The 19,473-nt window shown below is 37.7% G+C and overlaps 1 protein-coding gene across 2 annotated transcripts in view; it reads left to right on the top strand.

Moving 5' to 3' along the window:
• Prp8 (pre-mRNA processing factor 8) overlaps positions 1-19,473 on the top strand; it is a 36,681-nt gene that overhangs the window by 8,682 nt on the left and 8,526 nt on the right. For both annotated transcript variants that reach the window (XM_022076964.2, XM_087351629.1), the window contains exons 9-29: positions 536-683; positions 1,322-1,484; positions 1,728-1,945; positions 3,432-3,658; positions 3,859-4,068; positions 4,513-4,629; positions 4,957-5,163; positions 6,358-6,521; positions 6,814-6,940; positions 7,735-7,927; positions 8,154-8,341; positions 10,074-10,312; positions 11,001-11,147; positions 11,760-11,910; positions 12,763-12,939; positions 14,349-14,585; positions 15,447-15,773; positions 17,767-17,936; positions 18,082-18,229; positions 18,534-18,662; positions 19,100-19,260. In XM_022076964.2, the coding sequence (XP_021932656.1) occupies positions 536-683; positions 1,322-1,484; positions 1,728-1,945; positions 3,432-3,658; positions 3,859-4,068; positions 4,513-4,629; positions 4,957-5,163; positions 6,358-6,521; positions 6,814-6,940; positions 7,735-7,927; positions 8,154-8,341; positions 10,074-10,312; positions 11,001-11,147; positions 11,760-11,910; positions 12,763-12,939; positions 14,349-14,585; positions 15,447-15,773; positions 17,767-17,936; positions 18,082-18,229; positions 18,534-18,662; positions 19,100-19,260 (3,848 nt within the window). The remainder of the gene's footprint in view (positions 1-535; positions 684-1,321; positions 1,485-1,727; positions 1,946-3,431; positions 3,659-3,858; positions 4,069-4,512; positions 4,630-4,956; positions 5,164-6,357; positions 6,522-6,813; positions 6,941-7,734; positions 7,928-8,153; positions 8,342-10,073; positions 10,313-11,000; positions 11,148-11,759; positions 11,911-12,762; positions 12,940-14,348; positions 14,586-15,446; positions 15,774-17,766; positions 17,937-18,081; positions 18,230-18,533; positions 18,663-19,099; positions 19,261-19,473) is intronic.

The raw sequence follows: 19,473 nt of genomic DNA on the forward strand, positions 1-19,473 counted from the left end.
CTTCAATCTTCCTTCTGTTCTCTGGAAATATTGGTACATCGAGTGTTTCTTTGTGTGTTTTGTATCTTAAATGACATAAAAACAAATTGTGGGGAAATGTTCTCACTCCCTTCAAATGAACTTAAGTTTAAATATTGTTACTTCTGTGATATACGTATTTAACATTGATCCATTTTTGTGAATTATGAGGAAGTTTATTTCGGTCATTCTTCATTCACTCTTACTTGAAACCAAATATAAACAAAAATACCACTGAGTAAGTGATAATGTGCTGTGATCGGTATACTATTGACGTATATTTGCAAGCTGTATAGTTAACAACGATCATCTTTCTTTTTTTTCACTTGTGTTCCAAAATATTCATAGGAGAAATGTACCTTAAAAATGTGGATGTTTTGTAGCTCACGTCAGTGTTCTTCGGCCAGGAACCAATATAATTTTTTTGTGAAGTGCTTGGTTTTGTTTACATCTCATTTGAAGTAAGGTTGAGTGGATATTAGATGCTGTTAATGTATAGGAGTTTCTCATATTCTAGGCTGCCGAGCCTTTACCTGAAGATGATGAGGATTTTGAATTGCCTGAGGAAGTACAGCCATTCCTGCAGGAAACTCCATTGTACACAGACAACACAGCAAATGGAATTGCCCTTCTTTGGGCTCCCAGACCATTTAACATTAGATCAGGCAAGTAACTCAAGCCTACGCCTGGAATTGTGCATTAGAGGAAATTTGGTTGAAAACAGCATGTGCAGTATAAAAGTAAAGCTGTCTTGCTGTACACCATGTAGGCGCTTGGGGAGAGAGCTCCTACTCATTCTTAACCTTGGCACTAGATGGAAGTCAGTGGTCAGTGTTATGTCCCGGCTGCGCCTTACCCCCGGGAAAGGAGGCTGGGTGGGCCCAAGAGTCAGTCTGGATGCAGAGGCTAGAGGAAAAATCCTCTGTCCCCTGTCGGTGATTGAACCCCCATTGTTTGTATTCTCTGAATTATAGGTCTTTGTTGTCTGCCATCTTCTGCATACTGGCAGGGTACCACAAACTGATCACCTGTTGTTCGGTACATGTGACGCATATGCCACCTAATGGTATCTCCATGAACTACTGCACCCATGACAGAAAACTTCATTCGTAATATGGTGGCTGTTTTATCATTAAAACAAATAGGGTATCATTTCATGTGCCACACTGTAGTAACTGGAATGTTCGTTGATTTTCATGAACTTAAACAACTGCAAAGAAGATATTTTCCACACTACATTGTCAATTAACTTCTTTTTGGGTGATCATTTTCTATTTGTAAATTGGTCTTGTGCCTTATTCAGGTCGAACGCGCAGAGCAATTGACGTGCCTCTTGTGAAATCGTGGTACAGAGAGCACTGCCCACCTGGTCAGCCGGTGAAAGTGAGGGTCAGCTACCAGAAATTACTCAAGTACTTCGTATTGAATGCCCTGAAGCACAGGGCACCAAAACCACAAAAGAAAAGGTTGGTGTACAGGATATTTGCTGAAAATATAAGAGTTATTTTGTGTGAAATCATTAAGGTGTTGTTTATCAGTAGGAATGGTAACGAATCTTCTGGTGCCATGAAAATCGGAGAATGTTTGACTAGCTAGATGACTTAGCTTTTCAAAAAAGACTACTTCGTGGAGTTAAGTTAGCGAAGTAAATCCCCAGATTTATGTTATTTACACAGTTCAGTGCTAATTAATTTTTCACTTTTTGTCAGATACTTGTTTCGGTCATTCAAGTCTACCAAGTTCTTCCAGACAACCACCCTTGATTGGGTTGAGGCTGGGCTGCAGGTGTGCCGTCAAGGTTATAATATGCTTAACCTCCTTATTCATCGTAAGAATCTGAATTACCTGCATCTTGATTACAACTTCAACTTGAAACCTGTTAAGACACTCACAACCAAGGAGAGGAAGAAGTCTCGTTTTGGAAATGGTACACAATTTTGTCTTTTTATTTAGTTACACAGTAGAACTGTAGCAATTTTTAAGTTTTTTCTTTGTCTAGCAATTCATCGGTGTAGCTATTTTCTGTCTATCTCTGGAAACTGTTTCATGACATTGAGCCTTTCATTGCTTGCATTTTTTTATCATTACATTTTCCTCTTCGGCATTTGCTGATTTGTGCTGTGTTTTATGTGACATTGCTGTTCATACAATAGTAGATATGATCTGTGCCATGAAAATCGAGCACTGAAAACAGAGTCCAAAACCATAAGTGGTGTTTAAGTGTACAGCTGGTGTCATAATTTTAATTATTTGTAATCTCCTTGTATTTGTTTGTCCAGATGTGGCTGTTCTGTACCTTTCAGATATAAATTACAATTATTTGTGCCAGGTGTCTTTCAAGGAGACACCAGCATGTCTGCTTAATTTTAAGAAAAAGTTTATTTTAAATGACTTCTCAAAGATATGATGAAGTCCCACCACAAATCAGGGCAATCCATATCCCCTAGTAGACACCTGGGTAGGGCATAAATTACATTTTTAACTTGGAGTCCTCGTGTCAGCGTGTGTTCCTTTTTTTATTGTATGTGCTGTATTTGTAAAAATATTTATTCGAACTGTGCAGTTGTATATTATTCAACTGTTTAAAAATTATTGTGTGGAACTTTTACCTAAGCTCATATACGTGGTCTATATCACATGCAATGAACACTGTCATGTGATTAAACTGACGTCTGGACCCATATGAAGGCTGGCCCCGAAGGGTTAAATAAAAGAAGGAATAATGTGCTACTCTCACAGTTTCAATTTCTTACCTTGCTGATATGGCATCAACGGCTGTAGGACTCGTTTATTTTATAATTGTTTTTCTGTTGTATTATACAGTGTGAACACACATGATACGAGCAGTTTCAGATATATAACACAAACTAAGTGGCGTGCATAAATTTAGTTTATGTCTTTTGTAAGAACTTTCAGAATTATTTGTAGCATGAAGGAGAAGTGATGTGACTTTAACGATGGTCGCTAGGAGCACAGCTGTTGACATGGCAGTAAAATGGTGACTCATCCCAAGAAAGCAGATTAAATTAACAAATGGAGGATTTTTATGCAACTTCCCTCAATATCGCCATTGAACTGTGATCGCAGATTTTGATGACTGAAACTTGAGCACACAAAACTTTTTCTTGGATTGAGCCACCATTTTACTGCTGTATCTGTAACTGTACTACTAGTGGCTATCATTTGCGTTACATCACTTCTCCTGTATACTACAGAAAATGTTTAAAAGTTCTCCTTCCAGTTTTATAATTTTCATATCTGTGTGCTTTTTAATTGTTGGTAAATAAATATTTGAAACTTCTCAGATAATTTATGTCCACTGTATTTTACAAGCATACAGGAATTAATATGTCTATATTTTGTTACAGAGAATATGAAAATGTGAAGGAAAATTGTAATCGTTTTATTTACAGCTTTCCATCTGTGTCGCGAGATACTGCGTTTGACAAAGTTGATTGTCGACTCACACGTCCAGTACCGCTTGAATAATGTGGATGCATTCCAGCTGTCCGACGGCATTCAGTACATCTTTGCACATGTTGGTCAACTCACAGGAATGTATCGCTATAAGTACAAACTGATGAGACAGATACGGATGTGCAAGGATCTTAAGCACCTCATCTACTATCGTTTCAATACCGTAAGTATTCTTTGTATTTTGTAAAGTAATGTGGCAGCTGCGTTCAAGGAATTTGTCTTGGCTAGGATTAGATCCCATTACCCCACATGTGGGAACACCAATGAAGTGGATTCTTCTATTCCAAATGATAGGATGACAACTGGCAGAGGAGTACTTGGCTTAACGACCTTCTCATGTGTTAATATTATTTTTCGGTCCAGGGTCCAGTTGGCAAAGGTCCTGGATGCGGTTTCTGGGCTCCAGGATGGCGAGTATGGCTCTTTTTCATGCGAGGAATCACCCCGTTGTTGGAGCGATGGCTTGGAAATCTTCTTTCTAGACAGTTTGAAGGTCGGCACTCTAAAGGCGTTGCCAAGACAGTCACCAAACAGAGAGTGGAAAGCCACTTTGATCTGGAACTTAGAGCTTCTGTAAGTTCCATATACTGTTTGTTTTATTTGTGGTATATAAATTGTATTTTGATTAAATACTTCCAGATAATTTAAAGTGTTTTTATATTGTCAGTTTATTTGTGGGTCCGCAGTAGCCGTGCGGTCTGAGGCGTGGGCCTTGTGCCGCTCGGTCGCTGGGACCATGGGTTTGAATCCCACTCAAGCCATGGATGTTTGTCCACGTTTTTCTGTGTCGTGCTGTCCTGTGTACAGGTTGAGGCCTTCCGACGGGCCGATCCCTCGTCCAAGGAGTCTTACCGAATGTCTATAGATCAAGGCAATGAAAAAGTTGGGACCCGCAGTGCTCAGGCACTTGAAGAACGGGTCGTTCCCAGTATCCCAGTTTATTTGTTCTGTATGTGCTATGTGACAATATAAAGCGTTTCCTTTTTAAAGTTTTTGTGTTGCACAACTTGTTTATAGGTGATGCATGATATTGTGGACATGATGCCAGAAGGGATCAAACAGAATAAAGCCCGAACCATTCTGCAGCATCTTTCAGAAGCTTGGCGATGCTGGAAAGCGAACATTCCTTGGAAGGTTAGTTCAGAATATTGGAAGTATATTGTTATTTGACCATTTTATTAGGTTTTGTGTAGATATAGATCGCGGTATTGAAAGCAGTGATGAATTGCGTAGGGGTCCTGAAATCGGCCAGTCATGTGGGCTGACAGCCACTTCAGTATATGTGAAATTCTTGTCTGAGATGAGATTTCCTGCTGAGAGGGGTTGGATTCACGCTATCTGAGCTAAGTAATTCGTTACTGCACTTCAGTTTTAAGTTGCACACGGATATCCTGCGTCATTTTCTCCACCCAGATATTTTGTAGGAAAAACTTTGGTGCTGTCAGGTTTTCCATATTACAGGTACCTGGTCTTCCCACACCAATTGAGAACATGATTTTGCGCTATGTGAAGATGAAGGCGGACTGGTGGACCAACACGGCACACTATAATCGTGAACGTATCCGCCGTGGAGCTACAGTTGACAAGACGGTGTGCAAAAAGAACTTGGGTCGACTCACTCGACTCTACTTGAAGGCTGAACAGGAACGTCAGCATAATTACTTGAAGGTACTTCTACATTTTAAATGTTTATTCAAGGCTCAACAGTTTGCAACATTATCTTTATTAAATTATTACAAGCTGTCGTATATATGTTCATATATATATTTGAGTTATTTGACATATCAGATTGACGAGCGTGTTGGAGTTAACATGAATTCAGAGGGCAGATATTTCTGTCTGTTTGAACCAATTTAAGGCATTCATCACAGCCTTACAAAGGTTTATAACTTGACATGGAAGGCCCAGTTGTGCAAATAGAAAGCTTTGTGACTTTATGAAGTTTGTGATAGCAGAAACTATGCAAGAGTCCAGTCAGGGGTATTTGTATGACCAAGTGGCATTTTAACCCTCCATCAGCACCACATTATATTGGTTTGTGGAAAGCGGAGAACTGGTCCCTCAAACATCTGCAACAGATTGTAGGGATGACCGACTTGTACTTTGAAGAGTCCTTTCTCAGATTGAAGGTTGTCTGAACTTCTGTCCCCTAGTGATCTTCAGTTATTCATCCCTTGATATTTTTTGATTGGTTGGCCACTGAATTCTATCCCATAATTTTACGTATTTGAATTAAGGCCTAATCTATTGATTTGCGTAGAGTCCAGCAGAGGTCTAAATGGTGGGCTGCATGAACTAACATGTAGGTGTTTGTAAGCAGAGCTCCACAGAGGCATATCTGCAAAAATAATATGTAATGCAACCTTGAAAGATGGTGGGAATTGTGGTCATAAAAGAGTTTAATATTTGTTCATCTATTAGGTATATAAAGAATAAATCTTGTATGCACAAACTCTTAATGCTACATTTTTAATTTAAAGTCGTAATGATTCTTTTCACTTGGATGTGTTGTTTGACTTTGTAGCAGTAGTCGTCTGTTTTTGGTGTTTTGCTTCCTAGGCTTTCAGTGCTGAAACTTGTGGACGCTTTTTATTACTACTGTTTATAGGTTAGAACTGTTTGTTTAAAGTTTTCTTGAACATCTACTTACCATACTAATTAATATTAAATGTGATAAACTCAGTTACTAGGGCAGTGTTGGTATCTTGGACTTTCACTTTATTTTATATTGTAATCAAAATTAAATATATTTTAATATTGTTAAGTATTTATATGTGAATGGAACAGGTCTTTTAGGTCTACCTTGATGCTGATGATGATGATGATTTAGCATTTATTTAAACCGTTTCCTTAAAATTGTAGGATGGTCCATACATTTCACCTGAAGAGGCTGTTGCTATCTACACCACCACAGTCCATTGGCTTGAATCTCGAAGATTTGCTCCTATTCCATTTCCTCCTCTCTCCTACAAGCATGACACCAAACTTCTAATTTTGTCTCTGGAGAGGCTCAAGGAAGCATACAGGTTCGTAAAATTTTATTTGGAAAGTATTATGAAACAATCATTACTATTACGCAGATTTTTCGTTCAGTGAAACTTTCTGTTTTTGTGTGGATTTTTTATAGTCATGTCTGAGGGAATGTAATCTCATGCCATTTCGTGCTTCATTTTTCCATATTTCAAATATCGATTCTGCTGCTTACCGCATGTGAATTAAACAGTGTTAGATTACCTATGAAATTGTTGCTGTTTTATGTGTATTTAGTCATATTGAATGATAAGTTTTATTGACTTTTGAGTTTTGTGTGTATTTCAGTGTGAAGTCCAGGCTTAATCAAAGCCAGAGAGAGGAATTGGGTCTGATTGAACAGGCATATGACAATCCCCATGAGGCTTTATCAAGAATCAAGAGGCATTTGCTTACACAGAGAGCTTTCAAAGAGGTATGGTGTCACATTGCTTGAATGTTGAAATGCTAAATTACAGACAGATCTATTTTCTTTTTACCGTGTTATTATTTTTAAGTCTTTTGTTATAATTACTTATTTGCCTCATTACAGTATGTTCTTTCCCAGGGGTTGTAACCCTTGGTGCAAACCCATAGTGTAATAACCATATTTACGCCACAGTCACTCGGCACAACTTTAATACGGATGAACCACACTCTCAGCATTTCACTGCCTGACCTTCAGCTACAGTGTGACCAAGCTTCAGCAGTGTTGCCAGTCATACAACTAAAATATTCTAATAGTATTAAAAATATATTAAAATTGGCCGTCAATCACAATATAAGATAATTAAAAGATTAAAATATCATTTTACGTTCCGTATCGAGTACTCGATTTACATGTGGAACATTTACGACATGTTTCGGCTATATATAGCCGTCATCAGGTGTTATGTTATAAACTTTTTAACTGAATTACTGATTTTTAATGATTTTTAGTTTTCATTTTTCTTATCATGTTCTCGTCTTTCATATTGTATCTTCATCCGTTGTTGTGTCACAAGTCAATATAATATTTCCCTTTTAATTACTCTCACAGTATTTTTAAAAAAAATTGCACGTCATTTCAATAGATTGTGCTCATCTAATACCTTGCAGCTTGAGATTTGATAAGACAGTGTGAATTTGGCCCAGAGTGAGAAGAAGATTGAGAACCCTTTATCTATCCTTATTGTATGGATCAGGTAGTACGTGCAGAACTTGATTAAACATGTCCGTTCCTACTCATAGGTTGGTATTGAGTTCATGGACCTCTACAGTCATTTGGTGCCAGTATATGATGTTGAGCCATTGGAGAAGATAACAGATGCATATTTGGACCAGTATTTGTGGTATGAAGCGGACAAGAGAAGATTGTTCCCTCCGTGGGTGAAACCCTCGGATACAGAACCACCCCCGCTGCTAGTGTACAAATGGTGCCAAGGTAGTATTGCGAATTATCTCTGATCTTCCATGGTGCACTGACGACATGACTTACTTCATGTTGGAAATAACTCAAATACGAAAACTTCAGTTTGGTGTAAACATATAATTTTGGTGATTTGATACTGTATATTTAGTGCTGTTTTTTTAGTGTATCCAGTTCATGTATTATTATGTTATCGTGTATTGTCGTTTACAAGATTATAGAATGCTTTTATGCATTACAGGTATCAACAATCTTCAGGATGTCTGGGATGTAACGGAAGGTGAATGCAATGTGCTTCTTGAGTCTAAATTTGAAAAGATGTATGAGAAGATAGACTTGACCCTTCTTAACAGATTATTGAGGCTCATTGTGGACCACAACATTGCTGATTACATGACTGCCAAAAATAACGTTGTCATCAACTATAAGGTACAGAATTCTTATATTATCGTTCCTTCTCTTCTGATGATGTAAGCAATGATTGTGCTGATTTAATAGTAATATCATGTTGTGACTGTCCCGCGCCGTAGCCACGCGGTCTGAGGCATCATGTTTCGGACCGGCGATATGGAATGCGCGCTGGTTCAAGTCTCGGGGAAAGAAATTTATCGCGAGATTTTCGACCAGTGTATGGGACCGGTGCCAACCCAGCATCGTGAGGAAATTGGGGAGCTACAATGGGTAGCGTAATTCGGTCATGAAAACTAAAAATGGCCGGGGGTTCGTCGTGCTGACCACACGTCACCCTATATCTGTTTGGATGATCGTTCACCTCTGCTTAGGCATGTGAACGCGAGGCCAGCAGTTAAGCTAGTCGGCTTTAGCTCTCAGAGGGCTGTTACACCACAGATTTTATTTTGTGACTGCATTTGTTTTCCCAGATTGTTAAATGTCAGACTTAAAATCTTAAGTTTGGCTCTCTTTTGTGTTGTTGCATTGTGTACTCTGGTAGAAGTCTACCGAACCACAAATCCTACTTTTAAAAATGTCTTCTCCCTTAACAGGGGTTTAAAATCAAAATTCCAGAACCTTCGTACTAACTCTGTGTGCAGCCTTCATTAAGATGGATTCGTGTGATTACAGAAATGAGATGCGTGGCTTTGACATTGGTTTTGTGTTCGCTTCTCTTGTTTAATGTTGAATTTAAGATGATTTTTTTTATTTTGGGGAGTAGCCTACTTAATACAGTTTTGGATGTAATTTAAATTACAGTGCGACTGATAAATAGATACAATATTTTTTTGACCATTGCAGGAATTTGTTATATATAGTTGATATGAATTTTGTGTCTCAAGACATCATCTTGATAACTTCTAAGATTACCCTCTACCAAGACTGCCAACAGCAATTGTTGTTGCTGGTTTTGAGTGACATTTGTTGTGTGGTTTTAAAACGTTTATAACATACATCTGAATAAAAGTTACTTACAAATTGACTAAGAGAAATGGACACATTTGTCTATTTATTTGGGATGTGAACTAAATTCAGAAGGAAAAATTTATGGAGAGATAAATAGTAAATAAGGGTGTAATTCTGTCAGATATTAGCAGAAATCAAGATAAGAGGATATAGATGACAAGAAATCGGAAACGAATGATTGTGCGGAAATAGAAGAGACGGAGACTCTTTGTCCATTGACTCATTTTATGTATAGAGTATCCTGATGCATGGATATCTTTTATTTATAATAAAAAATATTTAAATTATAAATACACATATTTTTTACATTTTCAAGTCAGTGGTTCAAAAGTAGGATTTGCAGGATTAAAATCTGTTTGCTTCAATTACTGAATGAACATAAACTGAAAATGTTAAGAAATTTAAGATAATAAAAGGGTCCTTGCACTGAGTGCTAAAATGATGTTTGAATGCTTAGTACTAGATTTTTTAAGGAAAAAGCTGCGAGTACATGTTTAATATGTAAGAAGTTTAAATGTGTTTGATGATGTTGTTCTTCTGGATTCTGGCAACGTGTAGACTGGTGAAAACCTCAAATCTTAAATGTATTTTTATTTATTTTGTAATTAATTATTGTTTATTTCCTTCAGTGAAAAGTTGTACAGTGGTGTATAGTGAGTTTTTGCTATTGAACAGTGTAGACATCTTAGTTTATTTCTCCAGTATCATGTCTAACAGTCTTTCTTTTTCTTTATTCTGCCAGGACATGAACCACACTAACAGCTATGGAATCATCCGTGGTCTGCAGTTTGCGTCTTTTATTGTGCAGTATTATGGACTTGTGCTGGACCTCTTAGTTCTCGGGCTTCAGAGAGCCTCAGAAATGGCTGGTCCTCCACAGATGCCCAATGACTTCCTAACATTCCAGGATGTTGCATCAGAAGTTGCACATCCCATCAGGCTTTTCTGTCGTTATGTAGACAGAGTGCACGTCTTTTTCAGGTAACAGTGGATCAGAATGTATTTTTGTTGAAGTGTCATTGGAAAGAATTTTTTATTGTAAATAAATGTCAAACTGTATCTTCTTCCTTGTTTTCAAAATGAGTTGTTCCTAGTTACATAGGTAAATGTGAAGGTTGTTTTTATCTGTTGCGTTAAACACTAGAGGAACTTTCAGTGATTCCAAAAGTTTTATTCCCTAACAGTTTTTAATATACACAGTACAAGTCTCAGCTTCGGATGGTAGATACAAAATTTGTGTGAAGCAAATCATGAAGGTTTGCTTGCATCAATTTCTTTTTCTTTTGTAAATTACTTCTAGTAAATTAAACTGCCAGCCACGGTGGTCTAGCGGTTAGAACGCTGGCCTTGTAATCCTGGGGTCTCGGGTTCGATTCCCGGCGGTGCCCGAATTTATAACTTGTGTTGGGCAAGGCCGTGGTCTAGGCAACACGGAGTTTTCCTCCGGGGGCTTCCCCGGTTTCTCCGTGGCATCCCATTCACACACAGAAGAAGGCAATGGCAAACCACTTCTGGATCATCTGCCAAGAACGTATATGAACAGGTCCCCGTCCGAGAAAAGGATCGAAGGATCCTGTTCATATGGACCTGTCGTCAGACAGAACACTAAATAAATAAAATAAAATTAAACTAATGAGATATTTTAAGTGTATTGAATTTGATTCAATAGGTTTACTGCTGAAGAGGCAAGAGATTTGATTCAGAGATACCTCACAGAACATCCAGATCCCAATAATGAAAACATCGTTGGGTACAACAACAAGAAGTGTTGGCCACGAGATGCTAGGATGAGACTGATGAAGCACGACGTCAATCTGTAAGAAAAAAAATAATTCCCAAGTGATTTTAGATGCGTATTACATTTTACAATTTAAATGTTTGAGTTGCATTTTTAAAATGCTGTGTAATATGATGCTCTTGGCCCAAGATATAACTATACATGACATGGTAGATTTCTGAAATATTTAAATCCATTTTTAATAAATATAAATGAACTTATGTTTTTAGAATAGTATATACTTTAAATTTTAAGATTTATTAGGTTCTATTGATGCGAGGAAGAACTATGCCGTATTCAGATATGACACTCCCTTTCTACTGGAAGGTCTAAGGTCATAATTTTTCTGTAAATGTAATAGAATAGATAGACTGTGGAAGTGAGAAAATTCAAGTTCCAAGATGGTGGTCATCTGGGTTGTGCCACTGTTTGACCAGTGACCCTCCAAAACATTGGTGATCACCTGGAAGACAACGTGGTACGATAACCCAGAAATCCAGCAATGACTTATTTACCACCATGTTAACCTCAGATCTCGGAAAGTGTTATTCGGATGATATTACTTATTTAATTTTGAAGAACCCTCTTTTAGACTGCTCATTTCAATGAAATATCATCTTGTTTGTTGCATTTCATATATTTATCGATCAGTGGCCGTGCTGTATTCTGGGACATAAAGAACAGACTTCCGCGATCTACAACTACCATCCAGTGGGAAAACAGCTTCGTCAGTGTCTATTCCAAGGACAATCCAAATTTACTGTTTAATATGAGTGGTTTTGAATGCCGTATTCTTCCCAAGGTATGTTGCTTGTAATTTATAAAAATGTGTGTGTGTGCATGCGGGTTTTTTTTACCAAGTTTTGATTTTTGCTAGGCATCGTTGGAAAATTAACATTCATTATAAATATTTTATTGATTAAAAACTGTTTTGAACAATATTCAGAACATGACGATATGTTTAATGTTTTTAAAATGAATCTTAAAATTTGTGATTTGGATGGAGTATTGTGTAACTTGTTTTGGTGATGTGTTATTGTTTTTTTTTTTTTGTCTATCTTGCAGATGCTTTTTATTATTTCTGTGAAATATAGAAAGCTGATAATGAAGTTGTGTTTCAGCAAGATGCTGATGGCTGAAATAATTTATTATGATTGTCGTTTGGATTCTTAATAAAAACTATTATTACTACTCTACATCCCCAAACCTCCTAAAAGTAGGTTCTTCATTTAAAGGTGTTATATGTAATACACTGAATGGACAGTTTGTAATATTATAATTATATTTATAGCATTCTGTGTCGGGCGTAAATGTTTTTAATGCTGAATTGTGCAGTATTCTTACCATCATTGTGTATTTTCCTGTTACTGGAAAAACACTGTGTCCGTGTGTAGGCTTAGGAAACTGATTTGGCTGAGATAACACGTACAGTGAAGTTGATCACACTCCCTTATGTCTTGTAAGTTAACTGTTCGCTCCATCCTATCTCTGAATAGTCAGTTATAGCTGTTTTAAGCATTAAGTACATGCTAAGATCATCATCATCAATTATGATTATTTAAATTAAAAAATATTGTAACCGTTCATAAGGAAAAATAACTTCAAATATTTTTGCTGCCTTGTCTCTCTGTGCTTATGATATAACGTTCTTCAGTGTCGAACAACTCACGAGGAATTTACACATCGAGATGGTGTGTGGAATCTCCAGAATGAAGTGACAAAAGAGAGAACAGCGCAGTGTTTTTTGCGTGTTGATGAAGAGTCTCTGCAGCGTTTCCACAACAGAGTTCGTCAGATTCTCATGGCTAGTGGTTCAACAACATTCACAAAGGTTAGTAAATTTAATTTGAATTCTTCCGATATTGCTTGTATTACGAGTTCAGAAACCGTAAATCTCTGTTAACCGCTAGATCACGGTTATTTACGACGCCGTCATTTCTCTGTAAGTTGAGGGGAGGGCAGATAAGAAGCTGCAGTTCTTAAAATTTTATCACAGTGCACTCCTTCCTTCTCTTTAAGTTTTCAAAAACTTTCCAAAGTGTTGAGTACATGCTAGTGTGATGTGCTAAGCATGATAATTTAACTTTGGTAAATAAAATGCTTTATGTGTATGGCTGCAGTGATCCTATCCCATGGAGTGCTGTTGCATATTGTAAAGCAACAACAGAAATACAGTGAAACCTCAATGCATCGTTTTTGGCGGGGGTGGGAAATAAAAACGATGAATGCGGGAAAATTGTGGGCCAGGACTAAGATTTTTGAACGATCGATGCGATAAAACGATAGTTCGAGGAACGATAGAAGCGGGAAAATGTAACATTATTTTATATGGGATGTATCCGGGACCGAACAAAACGGAAAACGATAGTTCGGGTAACGATGGATAGAGGTTTCACTGTAGTAGGAGTTGAGGTTTTCATTGCAGTGATTCTGAAGGTGACTGTCTTCTGGGTTGTTGCGTCAGTCTGGCAGAAGTTGACCAACGTTTCAGAGGTCATTGCTGCCTCCATCATTAGGCGATGAATCACATAACATAACAGATGTCTTAGATACTGAAGATTCTTAGTTCCATTGTATGCTGTTCTAAGTGGCATGTAAGCATGGAAATATTAATATTAATGCAAAGTTAGAATGAATGATTTTAAAATGTATATGTAAGGGGCGTTAATGATGAATTGCAGACAGTGACTCTGATCTTAATGAACATGATTGTGATGATAGTAGCAGTAAATAGAAATAATAAGTATGTTTTGTGGGGAAAGAACATTAGTAAAAACTGATATACTGGACTTATGACAAAATATGTTTATGTGTCGAAGTAAATTTAAGTATCGCCGGTGTTTCTATACATTCCTCTACACTGCAGTGTTTCCAGTATTCAGGCATGTTGAATAGTTTAAGAATTATATTGATTTGGTAAAGTGTTGTCTTAAAAAGGTGGGAATGTCCAGTCCTCACTCCTTTGTGGTTTTAAGTTTATTTTTCAGATTAACACATAATAGAGCTTCTGAGAAAGTGTCATTAAATGAACTGTAAATGAATAAATAATAAACAAACAAAAGGAAAGAAGTCTTAGTCATTGATATTTTTTATTTTGTAATGCTTCACCCAGATCGGTTATTTGTGTTTTATTTGGTCCAGGGCCGTTAAATATAGCATTAATATTACACCCATGAAAGATTATACATTTATTAAAATGCTGACATAAGTATAATTTTTAACCCAATTTTATATTTTCAGATTGTTAACAAATGGAACACCGCATTAATAGGACTGATGACGTACTTCCGGGAAGCTGTTGTAAACACTCAGGAACTTCTGGATCTGCTAGTGAAATGTGAAAATAAAATTCAGACCAGAATAAAGATAGGTCTCAATTCCAAAATGCCTTCAAGGTTCCCACCTGTTGTGTTCTACACGCCCAAAGAACTCGGCGGACTTGGAATGCTTTCAATGGGGCATGTTTTAATTCCACAGGTAATATTAATAAAGTTACTTGTGTTATTTGATTTCATACAGATTCATAACATATTAAGAGTATTGACACACTGAGGATGATTTGCGTGGTGACAACACTACAGTCCGCAGACCAGGAGAAAATCCCTGCTAGGAATTTGTTTAACGCGCATGCGCAAGATTTCACGGTGAATGACGACCCATCCTAAAAGCATTCGTTCCACAACCACTGAACGAACAACAGACGACAGGCTTTCATGTGTTCTAATGGGTACAGCGTTAAGATTACCTCACAGCGGCACAGCGATTTAATCTAGAATATTATCACAACACCCACAGAACACATTAGAGGTGCACTCACTACACGCTACTCGTAACTGCTTGATGTTTTCAGTCTGTGTGTAGTAGCCTTAAACTCTGACGTATCACACTTCCCACCAATAGCAGCCTTCTAGTCCAGCTGATAAGTAACATTCCCCCCCGCACCGCACCAGAAACGACTTCCCCTTGCAGGGTTTTTCTCGTGATCTGTGGACAGTATCTTTATATATGAGTTTTTTATTTCTTCTATTTGAGAGAACATAGTTTTCATCATCTTCAAATATTCCAGTATTAACTATTTTTTGAGGAGGAGAAGAATTAACTGATAAATTTCACATGTTTTATTTTACACTTTTACCTCTGGGATATCACTGATTTGTTCAATAATAGTTCCAGTCACCATATTCTGCAGTTGCGACAGTTCATTTAACCACAGGTGCATGATGTGACCTCATCTGCAGAAGGAATGCTTTGTGGTGTAATTTTCAACTTCACTAATCGGCTCCAAGGCCCTTCCCACCCCAGAAATGCAGGCTATGTGTTTTATTTCATGTGTTTTAGTCTGATCTGCGGTGGTCTAAACAAACTGATGTTGGTATCACCCACTTCCGTTCGGGCATGAGTCATGATGAAGATCAGCTGATTCCTAACTTGTACCGATACATCCAGCCATGGGAGTCAGAGTTCATAGATTCACAGCGTGTGTGGGCTGAGTATGCTCTGAAACGACAGGAAGCCAATGCGCAAAACAGACGACTCACTTTGGAGGATTTGGAAGACAGTTGGGATAGAGGCATTCCACGTATCAACACTCTCTTCCAGAAGGATCGACATACTCTAGCCTATGATAAAGGATGGAGAATCAGAACAGAATTCAAGCAATATCAGGTATTTTAGTGTTCTGTATATTAAAATTGATAATGAGACAATTATTAAGAACTTTTATATAGGCTATTTTTTCCACGTGAAAAGTCTGATGTAACAAAATCCAAGCTGCTTTTACCATATTGAGGTTTTGTTGTATTTATTTTGTCTTTAGATGTATGGACTTTACTACAGTCGCCACATGTACGTACCTCCTTACTCTCCCGATCCAGCGCACGTCTGCTATTCTGACAAGTGGATGTCAGTTATCAAAATACAAATTTCCTCGTGTTAGTGTACTTGCACCTGCCTTTCCTCTTCAGCACTTTTCTGGAGCATTCCGACTTCATTTACCTAACCTCTGTATAATGAAAATTTACAAACCTAATTATACCTAGTTTTAAGGGTTGCATCCTGTTGTGTGTCGACTGTCGGATAGACAGCGCATCTGCGAAACAGGTCTTGATTATAATTAAGAATCTACTACATGTCTTGACCTTAATTGGTTATCTTTAAGTGTTTGAAACTACAGTGAAACCTCGATGCATCGTTTTCGGCGGGGGTGGGAAATAAAAACGATGAATGCGGGAAAACGATAGATGCGGGAAAGCATTAAAAATTTAAAAAAAACAATGTTTCTCTTTCAAAGTTACTTCTTTTTACCAAAAAAGTCTTTAATGGACAACTAGTTTGTTGAAACTTTACGTTTTAGACCAAACAGAGCACTTTCCACGTTCAAAATGTTTTCCTCGTCACGTTCACTAATATTAAGCGCATAAAAGAACGATTTCACTTTTGCCAATGCAGCGTGCGCTTCGGCAAAACTCGGCACAGCTTCGGGCTCGCATTCGTCGTCTTCCTCTTCACTCCCACCCCCTTTGCGAACAATAACAGGAAGAATGAAAATACTATTACTGCCGAACTCAACGAAACGTAGCTGTAGAAGACCCTGAACCACTGGAAACGAGATGAACCAGAAGAATGAAAAGTGCCGCCAGCCTTTCCTTTGTACTTATAATAAAAGCATTTGTAAAGAAATTCACACTGCACATGCCATCTGGCATCGCTGGAACGAAATATGAGTGCACCCTAATTAAAATCGTAAAATTTCTGACAATGAGCACTGCCATTCACTCCAACTATCACCCCTGCACCGCTGACCCTCATTCCAAAAGAATGTGCTGGTTGGGCGACATAACAGGTCACGGCTACTGCGTATTCCAAAAACATTGTGCGTCTTTCGGTATTAATTTATCTCTAAACCCAGCATTTTAAATTCTCAGAAACGATCATTGCGGGAAAATTGTGGGCCGGGACTAAGATTTTTGAACGATCGATGCGATAAAACGATAGTTCGAGGAACGATAGAAGCGGGAAAATGTAACATTATTTTATATGGGATGTATTCGGGACCGAACAAAACGGACGATGCATCCGGGAAAACGATAGTTCCGGGAACGATGGATAGAGGTTTCACTGTAATAGATATTTAGCTACAGCTTTTCGCCGGTAGCTTCACCCACGTAGTCCATTGCGTGGTGAAGTCAGCAACAGAAAATATGTATACAGATTAGCAGTCGTGTCTATTAATTTTGAACACTTACAGAGAACCACCAGAGGATGAACATTGAAATTGTTGTTTACGTGGGCTGTCAACATAATCATACCTAGCTTAATCAGATGGTTAAGAAACTCATTTTTCTTGGTCTGTTGGAAATTCTGCAAACAAGTTTCAGTGCTGTCCTTGGATGAATTTTGCGTAGAGTAAATTTTTTTTCTAACGTTGCTGAATGACAAATTGGAAGGAAATGGTAGTAAATCTGTTCTTATCTGAGTAACTTAATATGAAGATGACTAATTGAGTAAAAAATTGAGAACTTATTTCAAAACGAAGGCAATGCTTGTTGAAACAGGAAGGAAAATATCTGATACATAAAGTTACTTGGTGTATTTGTACGCAGGTGCCTCTGTTTTTTTTTTACATTTATTACAGGATTTTATAAAATTGTTTTTATAGGTTTTGAAGCAAAATCCTTTCTGGTGGACACACCAGCGCCATGATGGCAAGTTGTGGAACCTGAACAACTATCGCACAGATATGATTCAAGCTCTCGGAGGTGTGGAAGGCATTCTTGAGCATACTCTCTTCAAGGGTACATACTTTCCGACCTGGGAAGGTCTCTTTTGGTAAGCCGTTTCTTCGTTAACGTTTCATTGCATAGCAGTTAGATGTGTGTTATAGAAATAGACTGAGTAGGGAGGCTTAATACTTGTCTTAAGCTTTTAGGAATTACGTTGTAATTTTGATATCTCTTTCTTTTCTCCTCCCCAGGGAAAAGGCTTCAGGTTTTGAAGAATCTATGAAGTATAAGAAGTTGACAAATGCCCAAAGATCAGGTTTGAACCAGATCCCGAACCGTCGTTTCACACTGTGGTGGTCACCAACCATTAACCGAGCCAATGTGTATGTTGGTTTCCAGGTACTGGACGCATCAGAATTTTAAGAGTACATTGTTTACAGAATATTAAAACGAGAGCCCATAAAAATATTTATTTTTAGGAAATTGAAATATTTTTAATAGAATTGGTTTAAATGTGCAACATGCCTCACAAATTACACCTTCATAACATCTACGTGAAATTCTATTTTAACCGACGACGTCTCTCTGAAGATGGATTTAATTCATTGTCATTACATTTGATTATGTTATCTTGTTTATTCATTGTTTCTATAATTGAACATATTTTGAGCAAGATTTTACCAGTTTTTTCATTAAATTTCAGGTCCAGTTAGATCTGACTGGCATATTTATGCATGGTAAGATTCCAACACTCAAGATCTCGCTGATCCAAATTTTTCGAGCTCACTTGTGGCAGAAGGTGCACGAGTCTATCGTTATGGATCTCTGCCAGGTAAGGAAGCGTTCATAAGTTCTGTCCCTACGCAATTATACAGTGGAAGTCCCATTTATTTTTCGTCTGAGAACAAGCATTTTGTATCTAAAATGGGGGGAAAATGTTAAATGGGAGTTACATCAAACTGAAACAGAAAAGGCTTTTTTGGTTTTGAAGAAAACATTTTCGAAATGTAGGACATGCATCGTATGACTATATGTTAGAACAAATAAAGGATAAGTGTAACAAGAAAAAGAATACGTAAATTGCTTTCATTACTCTAAATTCTAAGTTCCAGTTCTGTCTTTTTGTCCATGGTAGTCCCTTTCATTTTAATTTACGAAAGAACGTGACACCTAGCATCGCATTTTCAATAATCCTGAAGTTGAATTTGATTTATGTCTGCACGTGCGTGTATGTGTTATCCGTGTTCCATTTCTTTCTGCTCTGTCCAGGTGTTCGATCAGGAGCTGGATGCTTTGGAGATCGAGACTGTGCAAAAGGAGACGATCCATCCACGTAAATCATATAAGATGAACTCTTCGTGTGCTGATATTCTGTTGTTCGCAGCTTACAAGTGGAATGTCTCGAGACCATCACTTCTTGCAGACTCGAAGTAAGAGATATTTTGAAATGTTACTTTGTCACAGAATGGAATATTATGCGTTCTTTGCGCAAGAGCAGAATTTGAGATGCGGGAGGTCTGTCACACCTACTTTTATTACCTTTTCCTTATTACTTCCTCTGTGATCTTGTGTTATGTGTGCTCTCGTATGCGCTCCTTCTGCTGTTGCATTGTACACTTCTTAGTGGTAATGACTGAGAAGTT

This window comes from Zootermopsis nevadensis, unplaced genomic scaffold (assembly GCF_977971745.1).
Source record: "Zootermopsis nevadensis isolate Lab colony 2312 unplaced genomic scaffold, Znev_1.0 Znev_ptg000019l, whole genome shotgun sequence".
Classification (NCBI taxonomy): domain Eukaryota; kingdom Metazoa; phylum Arthropoda; class Insecta; order Blattodea; family Termopsidae; genus Zootermopsis; species Zootermopsis nevadensis.